The sequence below is a fragment of the Labeo rohita genome, chromosome 9 (assembly GCF_022985175.1).
Source record: "Labeo rohita strain BAU-BD-2019 chromosome 9, IGBB_LRoh.1.0, whole genome shotgun sequence".
NCBI lineage: Eukaryota > Metazoa > Chordata > Actinopteri > Cypriniformes > Cyprinidae > Labeo > Labeo rohita.
The window spans coordinates 21,683,300-21,701,548 of record NC_066877.1 but is presented as its reverse complement, the minus strand read 5'-3'; the positions used below and the strand labels follow the sequence as shown (position 1 = coordinate 21,701,548).

The following is an 18,249-nucleotide window of genomic DNA, read 5'->3' as shown; positions in this document are numbered from 1 at the left end:
AGATTCATAAACCTTCCTCAGACGAATATTGACTCAACTGCCATGTGTTCCTAACACATTATAATCTGCCCATGTCATTCAGAATGAAAAACACTATAATAAATGTATGTTGTCAGTGTTTGAATTCATTATGCATTCCATTTCAGCCAAGAGAGCAAATCCTTAGGAGCAAGCTGTGGTGAAAAATCATCCATCATGAAACTCGAGTGGTAAAAAACCCTGTGCTATAGTAAGTTGACCAACAGGGATTTTCCATGTAACTGCTGAAACAGGCAGTCCAGAGAAAAAGGTTCAGATTAGGGATGGGCATTAGACTAAGCAGCTTGCTTGGTATTAGCATTCAATGGATGTACCTAATAGAAATCCCATTTATCTCATGAATTGTAGGGGGCAGTGATGTGTCTCTCTCTCTCCAGTGTTCATGCTCATTCTGTCGCTGCCTCTCTTTCTCAAGTTTACAGATTTGCCATTATAAAAAATGTGCGTGTTTTGTACGTAGGGGTTTGTGTGGGTGTCCCGCAGGCTTTTGTTAGGATTTTAGGTGGGTGTGTTCTTACTTCATGTTATTTGGTTCAGGCCAGCGCAAGAAACAGGCCACAGCATGTGGTGTGTGGGAGCAAATACACTGCGGACAATATAGTGAAGGGACGTTCCCCGTGTGCCAATTTCTCCTTCAGGGCATTCTCACTTTCTCACAGCCTTTCTGAAAGTCTGTCATCTTTTTTGAATAGCTCAAATGGTACTGCAGACTATACATAGGTAGGCTACATTTTACTCTTGGGCTTCAGTTGGAGTTGATAGCATTTGGTGTTTATCAGAGAGAATGATGGGGAAATTAATCAACATATTATGACCGTTAATGTCAGTCAGTGTTTCCTGAACGCTTTTCAGCAGATGAGTCACTCCTCCACCGCTGAATCTTTAGAGCAAGTACAGTGAACATCTTTTATGTTCAAACACAACATACTTAATATGCTTTTTGTGATTTAAAACATACAGCATGAGCAGTGTAGTCCAGGCTCATCTATATACATTTCTGCATCAACGTAATTATGTACCCTAACTTCACAGTACCTAAAGATCACTTGATCTGGAAAGCATCTGCTGTTTACAGACATATGACAGATGTCTGTAAGATGTCAGTTTTACATACATTGTAAATCATAAGCATCTTAAAGACATCTAATGGCTGTCTATTTGACATCTGATAGTAAACGTCCTATAGATGTATTGGAGATGAGCAAACACTTCGTCTTCCAGATGTAAATGGAGACCAGTAGACGTCTCCATGATGTATGTGTGCTGTATCAGGGAAAGTGAAATGTCCAGAGAGTGGCGCTAAAACACGTTCAGTACATGACTGTGTCACGTTTTTATTACGCTGGTACAGGCTCGTATTGCTGGGTTTTTTAATTACGCTGCTTAAGGTATGTATTGTGGCTGTTCAGAATTCAAATATCCGGGTAGCGGAGCTAAAGGTTAATGCTCTATCGTGTTGGAAATATCCCCTGCATATAGCTGTGCTATTTTAAATTCCTTATGCAGATTTGAGCTGTTTTGTTCGAACTGTAGTTTCACAGGGTTCGTACCAAGCTCTTCATCACTTAAGTGCCAAGCCGTATCGCGTTAGCTACCAAGCAAACTTACTGAATTTGAAAACTCATGCATATGAAGCTGTATATGTGATGACAACATTCAAAAGTATCATTTTTCAAATCACACAAGATGTTAAAATTGTTTTGAAATCATAACATAATATTCTAATTGTGTGAAAATTAGGCTTCATCAATAGAACCATCACTAAAAATTCTAATGGTTTCCACTACAAATACCATTGCAAACATTACAAACCAATAACTTTTAACCATTAAAGCCATTAAAAATGGTTTTCTGTAGTGTGTTTTGGGACATATTCCATTAGGATGTATTGGTTTTAACAAGTCACCAATAGAAGGTGACCAACTACCAGTAGAGACCGACAAGGTCCATTACAGTTTCTATTAAAACCAATACAAATCCCATTATAACCAGTAAAAACCATTAAAAATTTTGTGATGGTGTCTATTGTTTTTTTGTACCTGGAAATCATACTTTGTGTGAAAAGGAATAAAAGTTGTCTGAGTTTTACTGCCTCTAGTGTTCATTTCAACTGAAAACTGCAGTGATTCATACATATAGGTATGTTTTTTCAGTTTTTTGCAGAAATGTATATAAAGGCACGTATTTCCAATGAACCTATGTTGCAAGCTTCACAATCAAATAACTCTTGAACCATTTTTCTTTTCAATTAAAAAACATACAGTGTGAGCACTGTGAATGGAGTTCACAAACAAATTACTCTTATGATCTGGTTTAAATTTTGTCCAGCTCAAAAACAAATGATTCTTATTATCCATTTTTTTTTAAAGTAAGAAACATGAAGCACAAGCAATGTAGGCCAGTTAATAAACAAATGACACTTTTGATCTGTTTTTTAAACTGAAAACATATACAGTGCAAGCCATGTAGTCCACTTCACAAACAACTTACTCTTATGTCCTTCTGTAAAAAAAAAAAAAAAAAATCAAAAACACTGCATAAACAGTGCAGTCTGATTCATGAACAAATTACTTTTATGATTCAGTTCTTTTTGTGTATCAAAATCAAACTATCAGTGTAGGCTTATTCATGAACAAATGTTTTCTTATGAGCTGGGTCTTTTAAAGAATAGCTCAGAAAGATGGTATAAAATTTTAAAGGGATAGTTCACCCAAACATTAAAGTTCTGTCATTAATTACTATTACTCACCCTTATGTCGTTCCAAACCTGTAAGATCTTTGTTTATCTTCGGGAACACAAATCAAGATACTTTTTATGAAATCCGAGAGCTTTCTGACCCTGCGTAGACAGCAACACAACTACCACCAATAATTCATGACAGCATTTTCATTTTGGGGTAAACTATCCCTTTAATAATTAGTCAGAGCTGATTAATCAACTTCTGACTCACTTATTAAACTGCAAGTGATCATTATATTCAGTGATGTCTGTATCATTTATTATTTATGTGTAGATAATAAGTAATCCCTTGCTGCAAAAACAGAACACTGATGCCAGGTAAGGTGACTGCAGTCGAACAGTTTAGTAGCATGCAGTGAATGGGCATTAGACCCCGATATTCCCTAAAACTGTAATGAGCACATTTAAGATAGCATGAAGGTCTTTATAGCAGTGCTTTAACTTCAACTGAACTGAACATAATTATCATTCCAGGGGTTTCTCAAGGCTATACGCTTTTGGCCCATTTTGTGTGCTTGGAGGTCCCTTGGGTTTCCACGGGGGAGATTACTTTGCAGAGTCCTTCCCTCCTCTCTCTCACAGACTAGAAAAAAAGAGGGCTTTCCAGGCAGAGAATCAACTCATTTAAATTCACAGTCTCTGCCCAGGCTTTCTCGGATGAGCATTTTTTTTGCTCCACTGCTGACAAGACACTTTTGAATGTTGCATACTTAAAACCGGATCAAAGGACAGGCAGAGATGTGAGCAGAATTTTTAACTGCTGTTCAGGGAGCAGCTCTGTCTATATCCGTCTCTTTGGAGCTCATCCTGGCATTTCCCATCCCCCTGGTGGGAGTAATGGCATGTGATGTGTTGTGTTCTTTTCTGTCATTTAAACTCTCTCACAGTGTTATGAGAAATTCACTCTGCTATCACTGAAGCGGCGTACATCACTGAACACTGCTCTTCTCAGTATATGGAACATATGTCAGCGGTGACTATAAACCAATGACATTTTCAGAACAAAAAATCCCTCACAATTTCAGCAATGTCATGAAACCTCTTACCGCTCTTAGAATTCCTCACTTCCTTCCGGTCAGTGAGAAATCACAACTGGAAATTACTTTAGGAAATCACAATGCCACTTTACACATCCGAAGGTGTCAGGGTTTTCACGAAAGACAGAATTCCCAGTGTTCACACATACTGAGCATGTTAGACTGGTGCTATGTGCCAGCATGTAAAAAAACTAGATTTATACATTTTCTGAAAAATGTGCTGGTGCTTGGCTCTGCAAAACTCTTTGGATCTTCTGGGTCATTTGCCAGGGCTGTGCAGTTGCGAAGGTGTTTTCAGTTGTTACGAGATTGTAAGTCCAATCTCTAAGAAAAGTAACACCATAACTCTGAAGCTGAAATCCCCAATGAGCACCAATAATAGTAATTAATAAAAGAATGTGTTTTGTTTATATAGTTTTTTGGCCCATGATAAAATGGCTGTAGTTTGAAGAATGTGTATGGTTCTTTCCAGGAAAGTGTCCTTGCTCATTCTACTACATTAAGATACATTTGACATTCTCACCTCTGTAATGAGATCTGTTGTTGATATTTAAATGTCAGGCTTAATGGCAAAACCCTCAAGCTCAAACAGACTTGTATTGATTTGCTAGATCCCCTTTGTTCTCGTCTCATTAATCTGCAATTTGATTTAACACAGGTGTTCGTCTCACAATGGCTTTTAGTTTGATTTAGAGACTTGTCACTTCGTGGCCTGCTTTGTTGGCAGAGGCTATTTACATTAACTCCGCCCACTAGTGTGTGATTGGACTAGACCAAACGACAAAAGATGGCTGTCAATAGACAGCTCCAGTGGCATAGATGGTAAAGCACTTAACACAATGTTTTTGACGGTATTGACCCGAGTTCGATGAAATCCACCTTTTGCCAAACTAATTTTTCATATTAAATCGGAAAAACATTTATCGTCAATAAAAATGAAGGAAATAATTGAAAAGTGAATAAAGTATTGGGTAGGGTTAGGGTAGATGTAGGGAGGGCTTTATTGACCCAATAAGGCAGCATCCATTAATTAATTTTAATAAAAATGTTCATTTATGTTCAATATGTTATTACTGCATACTGTTTTATAATGTACTACAATACAGAGGTGCAGATTTGGAATAAGTAGTATAAATGGCAAAAAATACCACTGTTTTTACATTATGCAAATAGCATCTATTACAAATAGCTGCTGCCAAAAAAGTAGAAACAGTATGCATCAATAAATATTTAAACCAGTAGTATAAAGCTAATACATGATTTCCCTTTGTTGCATGTTTAATTCAGCAGGTCATATCCATTTATCATCTTGGAAAGAAAATATGGTTATTTTATGTTTTTAATGCTTTGTGTAAACATATCTTTGGCAGTCGTATTAAATAATGACTCAAGATAGAAGATATTAAAATCATGATATTACTTCTGGTTTGTTAATCACATTGGAAGCGAAAGGTGAAGTTGAGTGCGCTGCATTGTGGGCTACAAAATCCCACGCAGTGTCCTCTGCTTGTGTACTGCATATTTTGCCAAACGTAGCAGGTCATTTCATGCAAACAGAACATTTTCAAACTGTGCACAGCAAACATATTGCATACAGAATAGTATGATAAATATGGTAATGTCATTCAGAAAATACGAAAGACAAAAAATATTAGGAGAATTCCAATAATATTGCTTTAGTGTTGTTTATGTGACTCAGAATAGCTGTCTGTAGAAAAAAAAGATGTTTTTTTTTGCAATTGTCTTACTTTTGATATCTTATCCCATAATTCCCTCGATATGAGAGAGAGATTCATTCTCTGCCACTTAAGCAGAAAACTCATTTCTCATTTTTTCCTTTAATCCTGTGATTTGTTCTACTCTGCTTTATTAGCTTAAGCCATTACAGTATGGCATGGTGAGATTTTTGTGCAAAACACTACATTCACCGCCTTATTCAACGTCTTCCTTTGTGTCTTCTACTTCTCCGAACGGTGACATTTCACCAAGCCGTCTAAACCCCGATGTCAACACTAACCAAAAATCATTACTATCTCCCCAATTAAATTAAGCCCTCTCTCCCACCCCAACAGTGTGAAACAATTTGATTTAACCAAAGCGCTAAATCTCCTGTTTTCCTCTCGTCTCTGTGCATATGACGTTAAGTCCAATTTACAACTGCTGTCATCGCGACAGCTAATAAAAGGCAGACGGCCCTAAAGCCTTCCACAGTGATACAAATGATCAACTTGTTTATTCGGTGTCTCTGTCTGCTGTGACATTTCTTGAAGTAAGATGTAGTCCTCCTTTTCTCATCGCTCTGCTGGGCTTTGTTGAATTTGTAGTTCTTATTCCCTGCCAGCGCTATCTCATCCATCTCTTTCCCTTTGATATGTGGACAGCCTCAGAGCGCTGCATTTGTATAAAACAGAAGATGCAGTCATCTCATGTTTTTTTGAAAGAGGCCAGCTCTCCATTCTCTTTGATTTTGCACGTATTGTATCGTATGGCATTTACTAGAATGACCAAGTTTCATTCATCTTGTCAGCTAATGTTCATAAAAGACCAGGTGGAGGACAGCGTGGGAGGCTGGAGTTGGCTCACATTTATGTAGCAGTTAATTAGTTCTACATCAAAAGTGCGTCTCCTGAATTACACATCTGTTCTCTTATGATCTTTGAGCTGTGCTCTTCGCATGGGCGCCTCCACATTAAACTTTAGGTAATTTTGAGCAAAATAGTTCAGCTCAGCTCATCACCATTAAAAGTTTAAAGTGGAACATTGTTATTTCAAATTTTGTCTCTGAAACCTCTGAGGAGGTCGCCTCAGCTGGCTAAACAGCAGTTGTTTGGGGCAGATCTTACTAATAATGTTATCTGTGGGTATAGAGCCTATAAATGGGGCCGTGTCATTGACAGCCAGGCAGAGAAATGCGCTGTTACCTCGGATGAATCTGCAATGGGTTTGCTATGGAGTCTCATACGTTCAGAAGGAGAAAGCATGTAGGTATGTGCGCGCTCTCATATTCATGACAATGCCGCTGTGTGTTTAGTAAAAGAAATATTGCAATCACTTGTGTGATTCAGAATTTAAATACCTGTTCCCTGTTTGGTCTGTCTTTTTGTCACGGGTATTTGCTTTATAGCCCATTTGCCATCTGAACGCTTCCTTTTATTTTGAGTAATGCTTCTGAAGCGTAAAGTTTGCTGCCATACGCTGAAGATGTAAATTGTAAAGGGGAAAGATCCAATTGTGTATTCATTTCAGCACCGAGGCTCAGCAGTTAGGAGTTCAAAATATGCCACGGGCATGTTCTTTCTGCATTTTTTTTTTTGGTAGTTTGTATCGCGGACTCGTTCATCATTACTGAACTTGTTTTTATTTTGCATAACCTCTTGTTGTTTACTGTGCACAGTGTTGTCAGACTGTAATACCTCTGTTTATGCTGTATTTTTTGCACTTACTAACAGCTTTTATAACTTGCATTAATAAGCCATTAACAAATTATATAATGCTTCACATCAGCTATAATGTGCATGTAAAAAGTCATTTTGAATATATTAACATTTGAATGTAAATGAAGTACAGATGTCTTGATGTTAATGGCTTATTCATGAAACCTACTGATCTGGCTGTGCTATTGTAAATAAATGGAGCCATAGTTAAGCTGACAGTGTCCGCTGCTGGCGGCTGCGCAAACTGCAGTGGCTGCTTCACCGGCAATGATGCAGTCAGTTTAAGCTCTCATTATTTTAGCAGTCTGCTATATCAGTGCTCATATGATTTATTCGGGTATGCTAATAAGGTCATTTCTTCCATTTTAATGCCAAATGTCTTTTGTGAAAGTCTGTGCATGCATTGTGTACATTATTAGATTGAATTGCATGTTCTATATGTCGTTGTATTCTGTCTTTAATCTGCTCAAGCAGTGACTGGTCTCGAAATACCAGTCCAGAGTTACACAGCCAGTCTCTTTGGGTGGAAGGGGTTGAAAAACAGCAGGGGGATGAAAGACTGAATATTTCATTGCAGCGACAAACAGCAGATGGCCCTCTTGAGTTTTTCTTTTTTTTTAATTCCTCCTCTGTGATTGTGTTTCTCTGGTGATATTAATCTAAATGAGAAAATACTCTGTGTTATTGGGGCATGATATTAAATTGGCACCCCAGCCCTTATCGCAACACTCATTACCATATGATTAAAGAAACAGACGACAGATAAATGTAGGCCTATAGCAAAAAACAGGCATTCATCCATACAATGCGTTACATAGGTGTGTTTGTCTAAAGCACCGGGGGTCTCAATAGCACCTCGGAGGTGTGATGTAGTTCTGCTTCACTTTGCACTAGTGGGGCGTGTCGGTGGAGTTGTGGGAAATTAATTTCTTAGACATTCAATTCTCAGGCTGTCTTCATAAAGAAGAAAAACGAGAGAGAGAGAAAGAGAGAGAGAAAAGACTGTGCTTGATTATCGTTAACACGTGTATTTTTCTGCATCTCAAATCCGTTATTTGAATTTTGGCATGTGAATATGTTTGTGATTAAAATGTTTGGCGCCTGTCAACTAGCTGGGCTATTAGACAAATTCTGTTAGATAAATCATATTCTGAAATGTCGAAATGTTGTCATCGGCGCGTTTGAGTCTTATTAGCAGCTCCCGCACACGGAAAAGACAAATATAAACGGACATTACGTGAAGGGTGGGTTTTCTCGTCTTCGAAACGATGGCAAAGGAGGAGTTTGTCGTTAAGACTTGTTGATGATCTGTGAGGCTGAGGCGGGAAGCGCGTGGTCGTTAAGACTTGTTGATGCCGTTGATCTGTGAGGCTGAGGCGGGAAGCGCGTGCGCCTCACTCGCTCCAAACGGTTGGAGACGCTAAATGAGCTGGAGCTGGAGGATGAAGAGGAGCATTTCTTGAATACGTTTTCTCTCCTGGCTAACGTTAGCACTTATGCTGCACGTTTGTGTACTCCCGCTTCGGGGAAAGACTTTTTTATTTGAGTTTATTTATTTGTTCGTTCCTGTCACACCGGGCAGACGTCATCCTCACCGGAGCCGCTCAGCGTTGCTTACATTTCTCCCTCAGAAGACACGCTGCTTTAGGAAAGGAAAAAACGCACATCGTTGTTGAATAACCACGCGACCTAGAACATGAGACTGAATGGGGAGTGATCGTCTGAGGAGATCCCTTATCAACAATAAACACCTTCGTTCAAACTTACCTCAAGTCGCCGTCGTTACGACGACGGTTATTCTCAAGATGAGCGGCCGTTTGAACGGAACCGGCGTGGATATCTGCTAAACTTGGTAAATATGTGAGACAAATGAATATGTGTAGTCGCAGGGCTCCACCTGGGAGACGAAGGTGGTCGCGTTTCTCCGCTTGACAGCTCAGAACGAAAAACGCTTTGTTTGTTCAGACTCCGGGAGTGGACGTCGCTGCCCGGGGTGCTGAATTTCACCAGGACCGGGTCAGAAATAAAGGAGGGAAAGTGACGGATCAGAGAGACTCTCTCAGGCGTGCCGTGAATGCATTTCCATATTCTGTTTTTTGGAGGAGCTGGGCAACTCATGTGATAATCGTTTTCCGAGAAGCGTTGTGAAATCAGGAATGAAAAGTAACCTGCGAGCCGCGTGACTTCGAGATGAAAATTGGACAACATGTGAAATACGGACAGTTGAGTAACACTTCACCTTTGTATTCATTATGCTAATTCAGTGTCTTATTTCGCCAGTCGTGATGTGTGGATATCTTTGATCATCATCCGTGCGTTTCAGAGGGCAGAGCACAGAAACAGTCGCAAAAATGGGACAATAATTGAGACAGATCGGGCGGTTTGTTGTTGTTGTCTGTGCTTTGTGTGTAAGGAGTTCAACAGCCCTGTTTTTGAGACATGGCAGCGGCGATTGCCAGCGGTTTGATCCGCCAGAAGAGACAGGCACGGGAGCAGCATATAGACCGACCATCCACCAACAGAAGGAGAAAAAGCCCCAATAAGAATAAAGGGCTTTGCAACGGGAACCTGGTCGACATCTTCTCCAAAGTGCGAATCTTCGGCCTCAGGAAACGCAGACTACGACGACAAGGTGTGGGAAGTTCCGTAATTGTGCACATAAGAAGTCTATGCTATGTTTAATGTCTTGAGAATAATATACGCCCACATTTCATTTTCACATTCAGCTTTGACAACAAGGGACTTACGGCATGGAGCTGCTGTTTATCTTGACGAGAATAGCTTATAGGGTTTGTGTTGTGTCTTGACAGATTTCTTTGACAGACTGTTTTTATTTTCATCAGTCTGGAAATCTGTGATTTTTTTTTTTTTTTTTTTTTTTAACGCAAATTGTTAAGTCAGTCACAAGACCAGTCAGTAACGATACCACGTATTCAACTTAAATCTATGTACGTCATACTTTCAAAATAATTCTCAAAACAATTCTCCTCCGTTTTGAAGGCCACATGTGTCAGCGCTAGATATTATTTTGATTCATATACGCGTTGTTTGATATATTCTGAGATTTGGCAACCTCTCTATCTCTGCTGTACCCTTGGGAGGTGTTAATGTTGAATGTTGAATTATTGGCACGTTTCATGAATGCAAGTAAAGCAGCAGGTGCCCAACGTGTTGCAGGGAAAAAATGCTATCACATCATCAGTAAACAACATCCAATGACAGCTTATCTTAATAGAAATGCCAGTGACACAATTTTTAGTTTAGGTAAGATTAAAATAAAAACAGTCTTTCTGTCACCCCAGCAGTAATGGATTATGATGTGACTTAAATATTTATTATTCTAAATTTATTTTTTCATATATTACATTTCTATACCATTTTTTTAAAGCAAGGTTGCTTTAAAGAAAACTAGAAAATTATAAGCGTTTTTTTTAGGATCTGATAAATAAAAAACATAAATTGATAGTCAGCTCCAGTCAATCATATACGATTAAGTTAATATGTTAGTGCATAATCACGAGTGTTATATGCTCAAATTTAGAAACAGAAAATATATATGTGTGTTGTGTGTGCATTTTTGGCCTGCAAGCAAAAATAATTTATATTTTTAAAAAAACAAACAAACATTGTAGTCCGTCAGCTTATCCAATAGTTGAGCTACAGTCTGATAAAACTATAATAGCGGTGGCGATTTGGCATACTGTATATCATGGTACCTGTCAGAGATGTCCAGAGGGGAATCTTGCACAAATAAGTAGTGAGTAAAAGATGTAGCTGTTGCCAGGAGAAACTGAGAGTGATGAATTAGCCCTGCAACGTCTCAGCTAACGTGCACCTGTGACGGCCATCTTATTACAGATGGCGAACAGCTCATGGCCTCCCCTTACACTCCTAGTGTTAACTTTTTTGGAAAGCAGCATCTTACAAGACCTGCAAGTCAAGCGTACCCACATTGTCCCTATTTACAATTACACATGCTGAATTGAAAACATCAAGCATTTGCTGTTTAAGATGACTACCAGTGCTCACAGCTGGTTGGACGGCCTCTTTTGATTCCTGTTGCCTGTTGCGTTGTTCCCTGAGTTACTTTTGACGGAGCACCCCTTGGGATTTACCTCATTAATTTCCCATTGCAGCTAGATTTACAAAATCTTCAGTGAGCATTTTCACAGCCTTGAGGGCTCACCAGGGGCTCTGTGGAGCTGAGTGTTGGTCTGCCCACCCTCCTAGGTTGTTTCACATGTAGTCTGTGTGCTCAGGAGAAATAATGGTTAGTTCAGTAGTGGTAATTTAGTAGTGGGCACAGGAAGGACACTTTGAGCATACCCTTTGAGTATAGCCTCCCATCATGCAAGGCAGTGAGAAGCTACATTCGTCTCCATTTTAACTCTGACTTTTAGGTCGTGACATGCAGACAATAGGAATATTCCCTCGAGTATGGAAAAGCCTGTACAGACCATGAACTGAGACATTTTGCCTTGTGGCAGTGTAGTAAAAGAAATCAGAGAAGACAGCAGCTTAAAAAAAAACTTGCTCAAGCGTATTTTCAGTGTCCTTTGGGTTTGTCAAATGTCTGGTGAAATGAGCAGTGCTGATAATAATAATGGCAAAATCAGTTTGCCAAAAGAAAGATACAGTTTTTCACCTCCATTTAGAGTGTTAGTGTGGACCTCAAGCCTGTGATTTATAATTTGTCCAACACACTATCCAAAAACATTAAACAAGGAACAGTCCTTATATACTGTTTCTTATTGATTTATTTGACTTTCTAGACTCTTAAGAAGAATGCTATTATTGACAGGCAATTGGTGTGACCAGATCATTACAGAGATATGTGTCACGTTGCATTGCTTTAACATTATCATGCTGATTTTTAGAGACTTTTATAAATGTATAAATAACACTAGTGGTAGGGCTGGGCGATATGACCAAAAAATGATTAGGATAAAATGTTTCGTATCAGTTGGTATCAATAATTGTCACAATAAATTTCAAATCTTTATTTCTTTGAAGTTTGAAGGCAGATTTTTGCTCCTAAGTGAAATGTGTAGAAACCAGATGATTTATTGTGTCCAGAACATGAATCAACAAAATAAATATATTAATAGAGTAATTCATTTCTTAGTTTCTCCATGTTCTAATGAGTGATATTGTTTCATGAAACAAGTTTGTGTTGCAAATGCACATTTGACAGTAGCTTGAGTTGACAGTAGTAGCGGGGGCGCTACGCTTACTTTTCTTTAGGAGCACAGTCAAAATTTCAGGAGCACCATCTAATCAATAATCAGAAAATCTGATCAAAAATTAGCCTTCCCATTACGAGGTGATATTTGACTCCTTAAAGTGATTTACAGGGTTTTTTGTTTTTACCTTCATAATGGCATTTTTCTAACTTTATTAAAAGTGTGTTATCTTTTATGTCAAAGTTGTAAAAAATTATATTTTTTACGCCTTTCAAAATGTCTAATTAAAGCAACATAACATGTAGAATAAGAATATGTTACCAATCAAATAAAAATCAGTATTAACAAAATTAATTTGTGCTACAGAGGTGGCACAGAAGAACACAAAAGTGGCTTGTATTATCATGTTTAATGAGGCTTAGAGGTGGCATGAGTGCAATCAAATTCATAAATTCATGCTGAGATTAATGTTTTAAATATAACATTTTGAATTTACAAATATTAAATGATTTAAATAACTGAAAAGATACTTTAAAAATGAAACAAAAATTGCCAGTAGGTGGCGGCAAGTCACTAATTTAATTACTGAATCATTCATTTGATTTGTTCAAATGGCTGATTCATTCAGGAAAAAAGCAAGTGACTCTTTAGGAATGGAAAATTGAATCATTGACTCACTAGATTTGTTTAAAAATGCACGTTCATTGCAGTGTTTGAATGGAGATGCACAGCGGCTCAGATGTGAGTTGTTTCAAACTCATTTTGACAACGAAAAAGAGCAAAATCAGGCAATAGTGTTATAGTCAGACAATGTAAGTGACTTAATATTAACTTCTTGTTTATTTAACTGTTGTATTAAATCAATATGCTCATTTACAAACCCTCTTAAAAAATCATTAAAAGCTTTCACTCATCTTAGTTCACTGCGATCGCACGAATGTCTAGTATAATAAATGAAGCTCCCTACACTGCACAATGAATCTCTTATTTACACTCTCTCTGCACTTCGAAAAGATATGTCTGTGATACATTACTCAACGTTGCAACACATAGAAACCTATGAAATTTATGAAACACATAGAAATTTATGTTCATTATCAAAAACAGTATAATCTGTAAAAACTGTAACAACCTAATTTTTATATGGTGAAATTTAATTATTTAATTAGACTTTTTGAGTTTTATTAAAACTAACCATTGGTCTTTCATTGTAGCATACATTTAGATCATGATAACCAGTTAAAACCACACAGTATAGCACTTCAATACCATGGTAAAAATGTAACTGTATGGTTTCTAGGTATTTGTATGAAAAACAGTATTCTAAATATATTTAGTATGAATGCTCAAACGTGATAGCTTAATCACACAAAAAATACTGTAATTATATTCCATTGCTCCATTACATTTAATAAATGTCTGCATTATTAATATAAAAAAATTCTATATGAATACCCCACATGTCTGTTACAATACCATGGTGCATTTAGTGGTACTATAGTAAATCCATGGTAAATGGTGATTTGTAGATTGAAAAGCCTTCTGACTGTATCATTGCACACAGTGTTTCTCCTGTTTGTCAGAACTGTTTCATCTGGTTTTAAACTAGTTTAAATCAGCAATTCATTTGTGTTCTTTGGTAAATTGAATCGCTTCACACTGATTCTCACAGCACTGTTTAGCGCTCACATGATCGAGACTTATCAGCGAGTAAACGCACCTGCTCAAGTAAGCTTGCGCTGTCTATTGAGTAACGTTGTTTTGTTCTGTTTTAGGTGCATAAACATCATATCGAACATTTTTTTACTCTTGTTATCGTTTTATTGAGGAAAAAATATTGCCATATTTATCGCTGATGTTTTATCACCCAGCCCTATGCTCACTGCACATTTTTTTTGTCATGATTGTGTCATCAGAGACACATTTTGGGGATCATTAAGTATTTATTTGCACACAGGGTAAAACTGAATGAAGGATCAGTAGTAACAGCAGTTGATAATGTGTGTGTGTGTATTTTCAAGCAAAGATTTTCCACCACAGCATCTTGCTTTGGTTTGTAAGGTACAGTACCATTTCAATTTAAGATCTCAGAATGGACACAGTCTGTTGACTTTAAATGCCCGGTCAATGCTGTCGGCTGTGACCAAAGTCTAAGCTAAAATGTACAATATACAGTCTGACAGTTGTTGTTGTACAGTGTGTTTAAGATCTCACTGGGGTGATATAGCACAATCTGGCAAACAACAGATGTGAAACTGCAAATGACTTTAGGCTGACGTATAGGCATCTTAAAATAAAGGTTGATTAAGGCTCCCTATAGGTCAGATTTTGAAACTGACTGACAGTTGGTATATTTATTCCGGCTAATTTGAATGCTGGAGCCATACGCCATTTTGAGCCATCCATGTCTGATATATGAATGGTACGATTCTATTAACACGAGGAGGTTGGGTTGTTTGTTAATGTCCGTGACCTAAAAAAAAAAAATCGGAAAAAATCCAGACATGAAAGGTCTCCATCAAGCTGGTAAAAACAAGCGCATCTTTCATTTATTTAAAATCTCTTTGTTCAAAACAGAGAGGTTATCTGTTTGATTGCATCGCAGAGTGCTGCCACGTAGCAATTTTTACCCTTTTTACTCCACAGGACATTTTTATGTCCTGTGGCCATGAAAAAATAAACATTGTTGTGAAGTGATTGCTTACTAAAATGCCCTGCTGCAAACTCAATTTATAAATTTAGTAGGTGGAAGGTTCTTATATAGCAAAATGTATAACTCTAACCTTGTATTCAAGTTTCGCTTAAAGCATGTAGTGAGCCAGGAAGGGTGCAGAAGTCATTTAGCCGTCTTTATCAATTAAGCGCAAAGAAACTAGATTGTTTTGGAGGATTTATTGTCATTTTGTGCTTATGCATTTATCCACTGTGAAAGTTCAGTGCTCTGATGCTTATTATCCGGATAAGTGATAAATATGACAGAGATTCTTCCCAGCAAGACATGGTTCAACACGCTGTTTGGACGTTACGTTTTGCGTCCAATTAGAATGCTCAGTGGAATGGAAGACCACCAGTGGAGACTAGCTTTTAATCTCTCTCTATGCTAAGTCTCATTAAAAAGTCTGATGAATCTTGCATACACTCAATTAGTTCTGACTGAAAGTGCATAGCGCCTCCTTTAGCCTTGAGTGTAAGGTGGTGCTTGTTCTTGACTGTGTAAATTACTAAGCTTGATGTCATTTCGCCTATAATAACTAAATTACTTTTCGGTTTCATGTTTGATTTCTGTCACGTTCCACGATGTAGTGATGTACAAAGTGATATTCATAGAGTGTGTGTGTATACACTCACACACCTTACATTTTATGTATACTACCTGTCAAAAGTTTTGAACAGTAAGATTTTTAATTTTTTTTTTTTTTTTTTTTAAGAATTCTGTGCATTTATTTGATCCAAAATATAGCAAAAGCAGTAATATTGTGAAATTTTCTTAATATTTAAAATAAGTGCTTTCTATTTTACTATATTTTAAAATGTAACTTAGGTAACACATCAAAATAGGGAACACATATTCAATATTAACACATTAACTAAGCATTTTTCCTGAACAAACTCCTTATTTGCTGCTTATTAATAGTTAGTAAATTAGTTGTTAAGTTTAGGTATGGGGTGACTAAGGGATCTAAAATATGATCATACAGAATATGGCATTAATTTGTGCTTTATAAGTACTAATAAACAGCTAATATGTTAACAATATGCATGCTAATAAGCAACTAGTTAATAGCGAGAATTGGTTTTTAAAAAGTGATTGATTAATTGATTCGTCTGACCAAACATACAATTTCAGCATTATTACTCCAGTCAGTGTCATAACACTGCCAGTCAGTGTTTGTTTTTTTGATAGAAAGATCCAAAGATCAGTATTTATTTGAAATAAAAAGCTTTTGTAACATTGTACACTATAGCATTCAAAATGATGATGCTTTAAATTTATCAAAATTAGAAAAAATTCTACTCAGCTGTTTGCAACATGATGATGATGGTAATAATAATAATAAATGTGTTTTTTTTGAACAGCAAATTAGAATATCAGCATTGAAAATTCAGCATTGAAATCACAGGAATAAATTACATTTTAAAATATATTCAAATAAAAAACAGTTATTTTCAAATTAATATTTATTATCAAAACGGTTTTTGCTATACTTCGGATCAAATAAATGCAGGCTTGGTGAGCAGAGGAGACTTCTTACGGTTCAAAAACTTTTCAAAAAGACTAGTAGTGTATGTGTGTGTGTATATATATATATATATATATATATACTTTATTTTTGTATTCTTGCGATATCTTTCTCATAAAATATGATCAATATTTGTAGAATAAAAATGAATTTCATAAAACTAGTAGCTTCAATATGTAATGTAATAGCAGCACTTTCTCAGTCCTTCCTGTGACTGTGAACAGTGTGAGTGTGCTTACGAAAGCTGGAAAAGCCCTTCTCCTGTTCCTGAAAGTCTATAGTGGGTCAATCACATGTGGTTAAGTCTGCAGCTGGTGCTACGTGCAGTGAGACATGCCACCCCCCCTCCTCCTTCATTCCCGTCTGTCTGATGATAGCTACATCCACCTGTCTGTCTCTTTCTGTCTCTCTCTTCACCACACACAAAAAAACAAGCACCTGCAGCTAAGCTTTTATCAGAATGAATGCTATGTGCATCCATCATCTTTAAAAAAAATGTATTTATAGAATTTTCACATGTCACAATGCTTGATTCTTTATACTCAGTGTGGCAAAGCAGTTGGTAAAGTAAATATAATATGTGATTATGAAGAATAGTCCACCAAAAAAGAAAAATTCTGTCAACATTTACTCACCCTCATGTCATTTCAAACCTGTATGAATTTCTACAACAAAAGAAGGTGTTTTGAAGAATGTGTTTTTAAATATAACACGGGAGCCCATTGACTGCATTTCTCAAAATATCAACTCAAAGACATGAGAATGAATAAATATTAATATAATAGAGTTATATTATGAAAAGAGGGAGTGAGAGATGCATCTTCAGTATGTTACGTTAATGCACTTAAATGATTTTCCAGATGCCATTTATTTAGATTGATTTTGGGTTTTCTAATACATAGAGATAAACTTTCAAAACTCATCTTAACCCAGCTCACCATTTGTGCTGCAATTATACTTAAAATTGGATGGCTTGTTGAAGAGTTGTGCTATTACTTTTCCATGATTTTTCCCTGGTGGACAATAAAACAGTTGAAAAAAAGTCCCATAATAGACTAAAAGAAGGAACTAAGCCATATATAGAGACCAGAATATTACAGACACTCGAAAGTAGGGTTGGGTATCGAGAACCGGTTCCATTTTAGAACCGGTTCCAAATTTCCAAGAGCCTGTTATTCGATAAGATATGTGCATTCCGATTCCACTTAACGATTCCTGCGTTTGCATTTTAATGTGATTTTAAACGATTTACGTGCAGAAGACTTGTTGTGAGTCTAAACATGCTTCTATTTTACATTTACCGACCGATATACACAAAAATACATCAGTTTATCATCATAAACAGTGTTTTTTTTGTCTTAAGTGAATGTAAATAGATGTGAAAGAAAATGCACGTGTAAATAGTATTTTTAGGTCCGCCCGTGTGCGTACGATGTTAAAGAGACAGCAGCCTAATAAACATGTGCTGCCTGTCATTAATGTTAATCAAAGAACAAAAGAAAATCATTCACTGATCTTGACTGAATATTGTTTGTAAGTTTAATTACAAATAATTTTTTATGTGTTTATATTTAT

General features: G+C 36.9%; 1 protein-coding gene across 3 annotated transcripts in view; it reads left to right on the top strand.

Moving 5' to 3' along the window:
* fgf14 (fibroblast growth factor 14) overlaps positions 1-18,249 on the top strand; it is a 143,277-nt gene that overhangs the window by 79,623 nt on the left and 45,405 nt on the right. Inside the window, exon 1 of one of the 3 annotated variants that reach the window (XM_051118989.1) lies at positions 8,256-9,882. The exons of the other annotated variants lie outside the window; for them this stretch is intronic. Coding sequence (XP_050974946.1) covers positions 9,690-9,882 — 193 coding nt within the window. The 5' untranslated portion in view covers positions 8,256-9,689. Of the gene's footprint in view, positions 1-8,255; positions 9,883-18,249 lie in introns of those variants that run through there. 3 annotated transcript variants of the gene reach the window in all.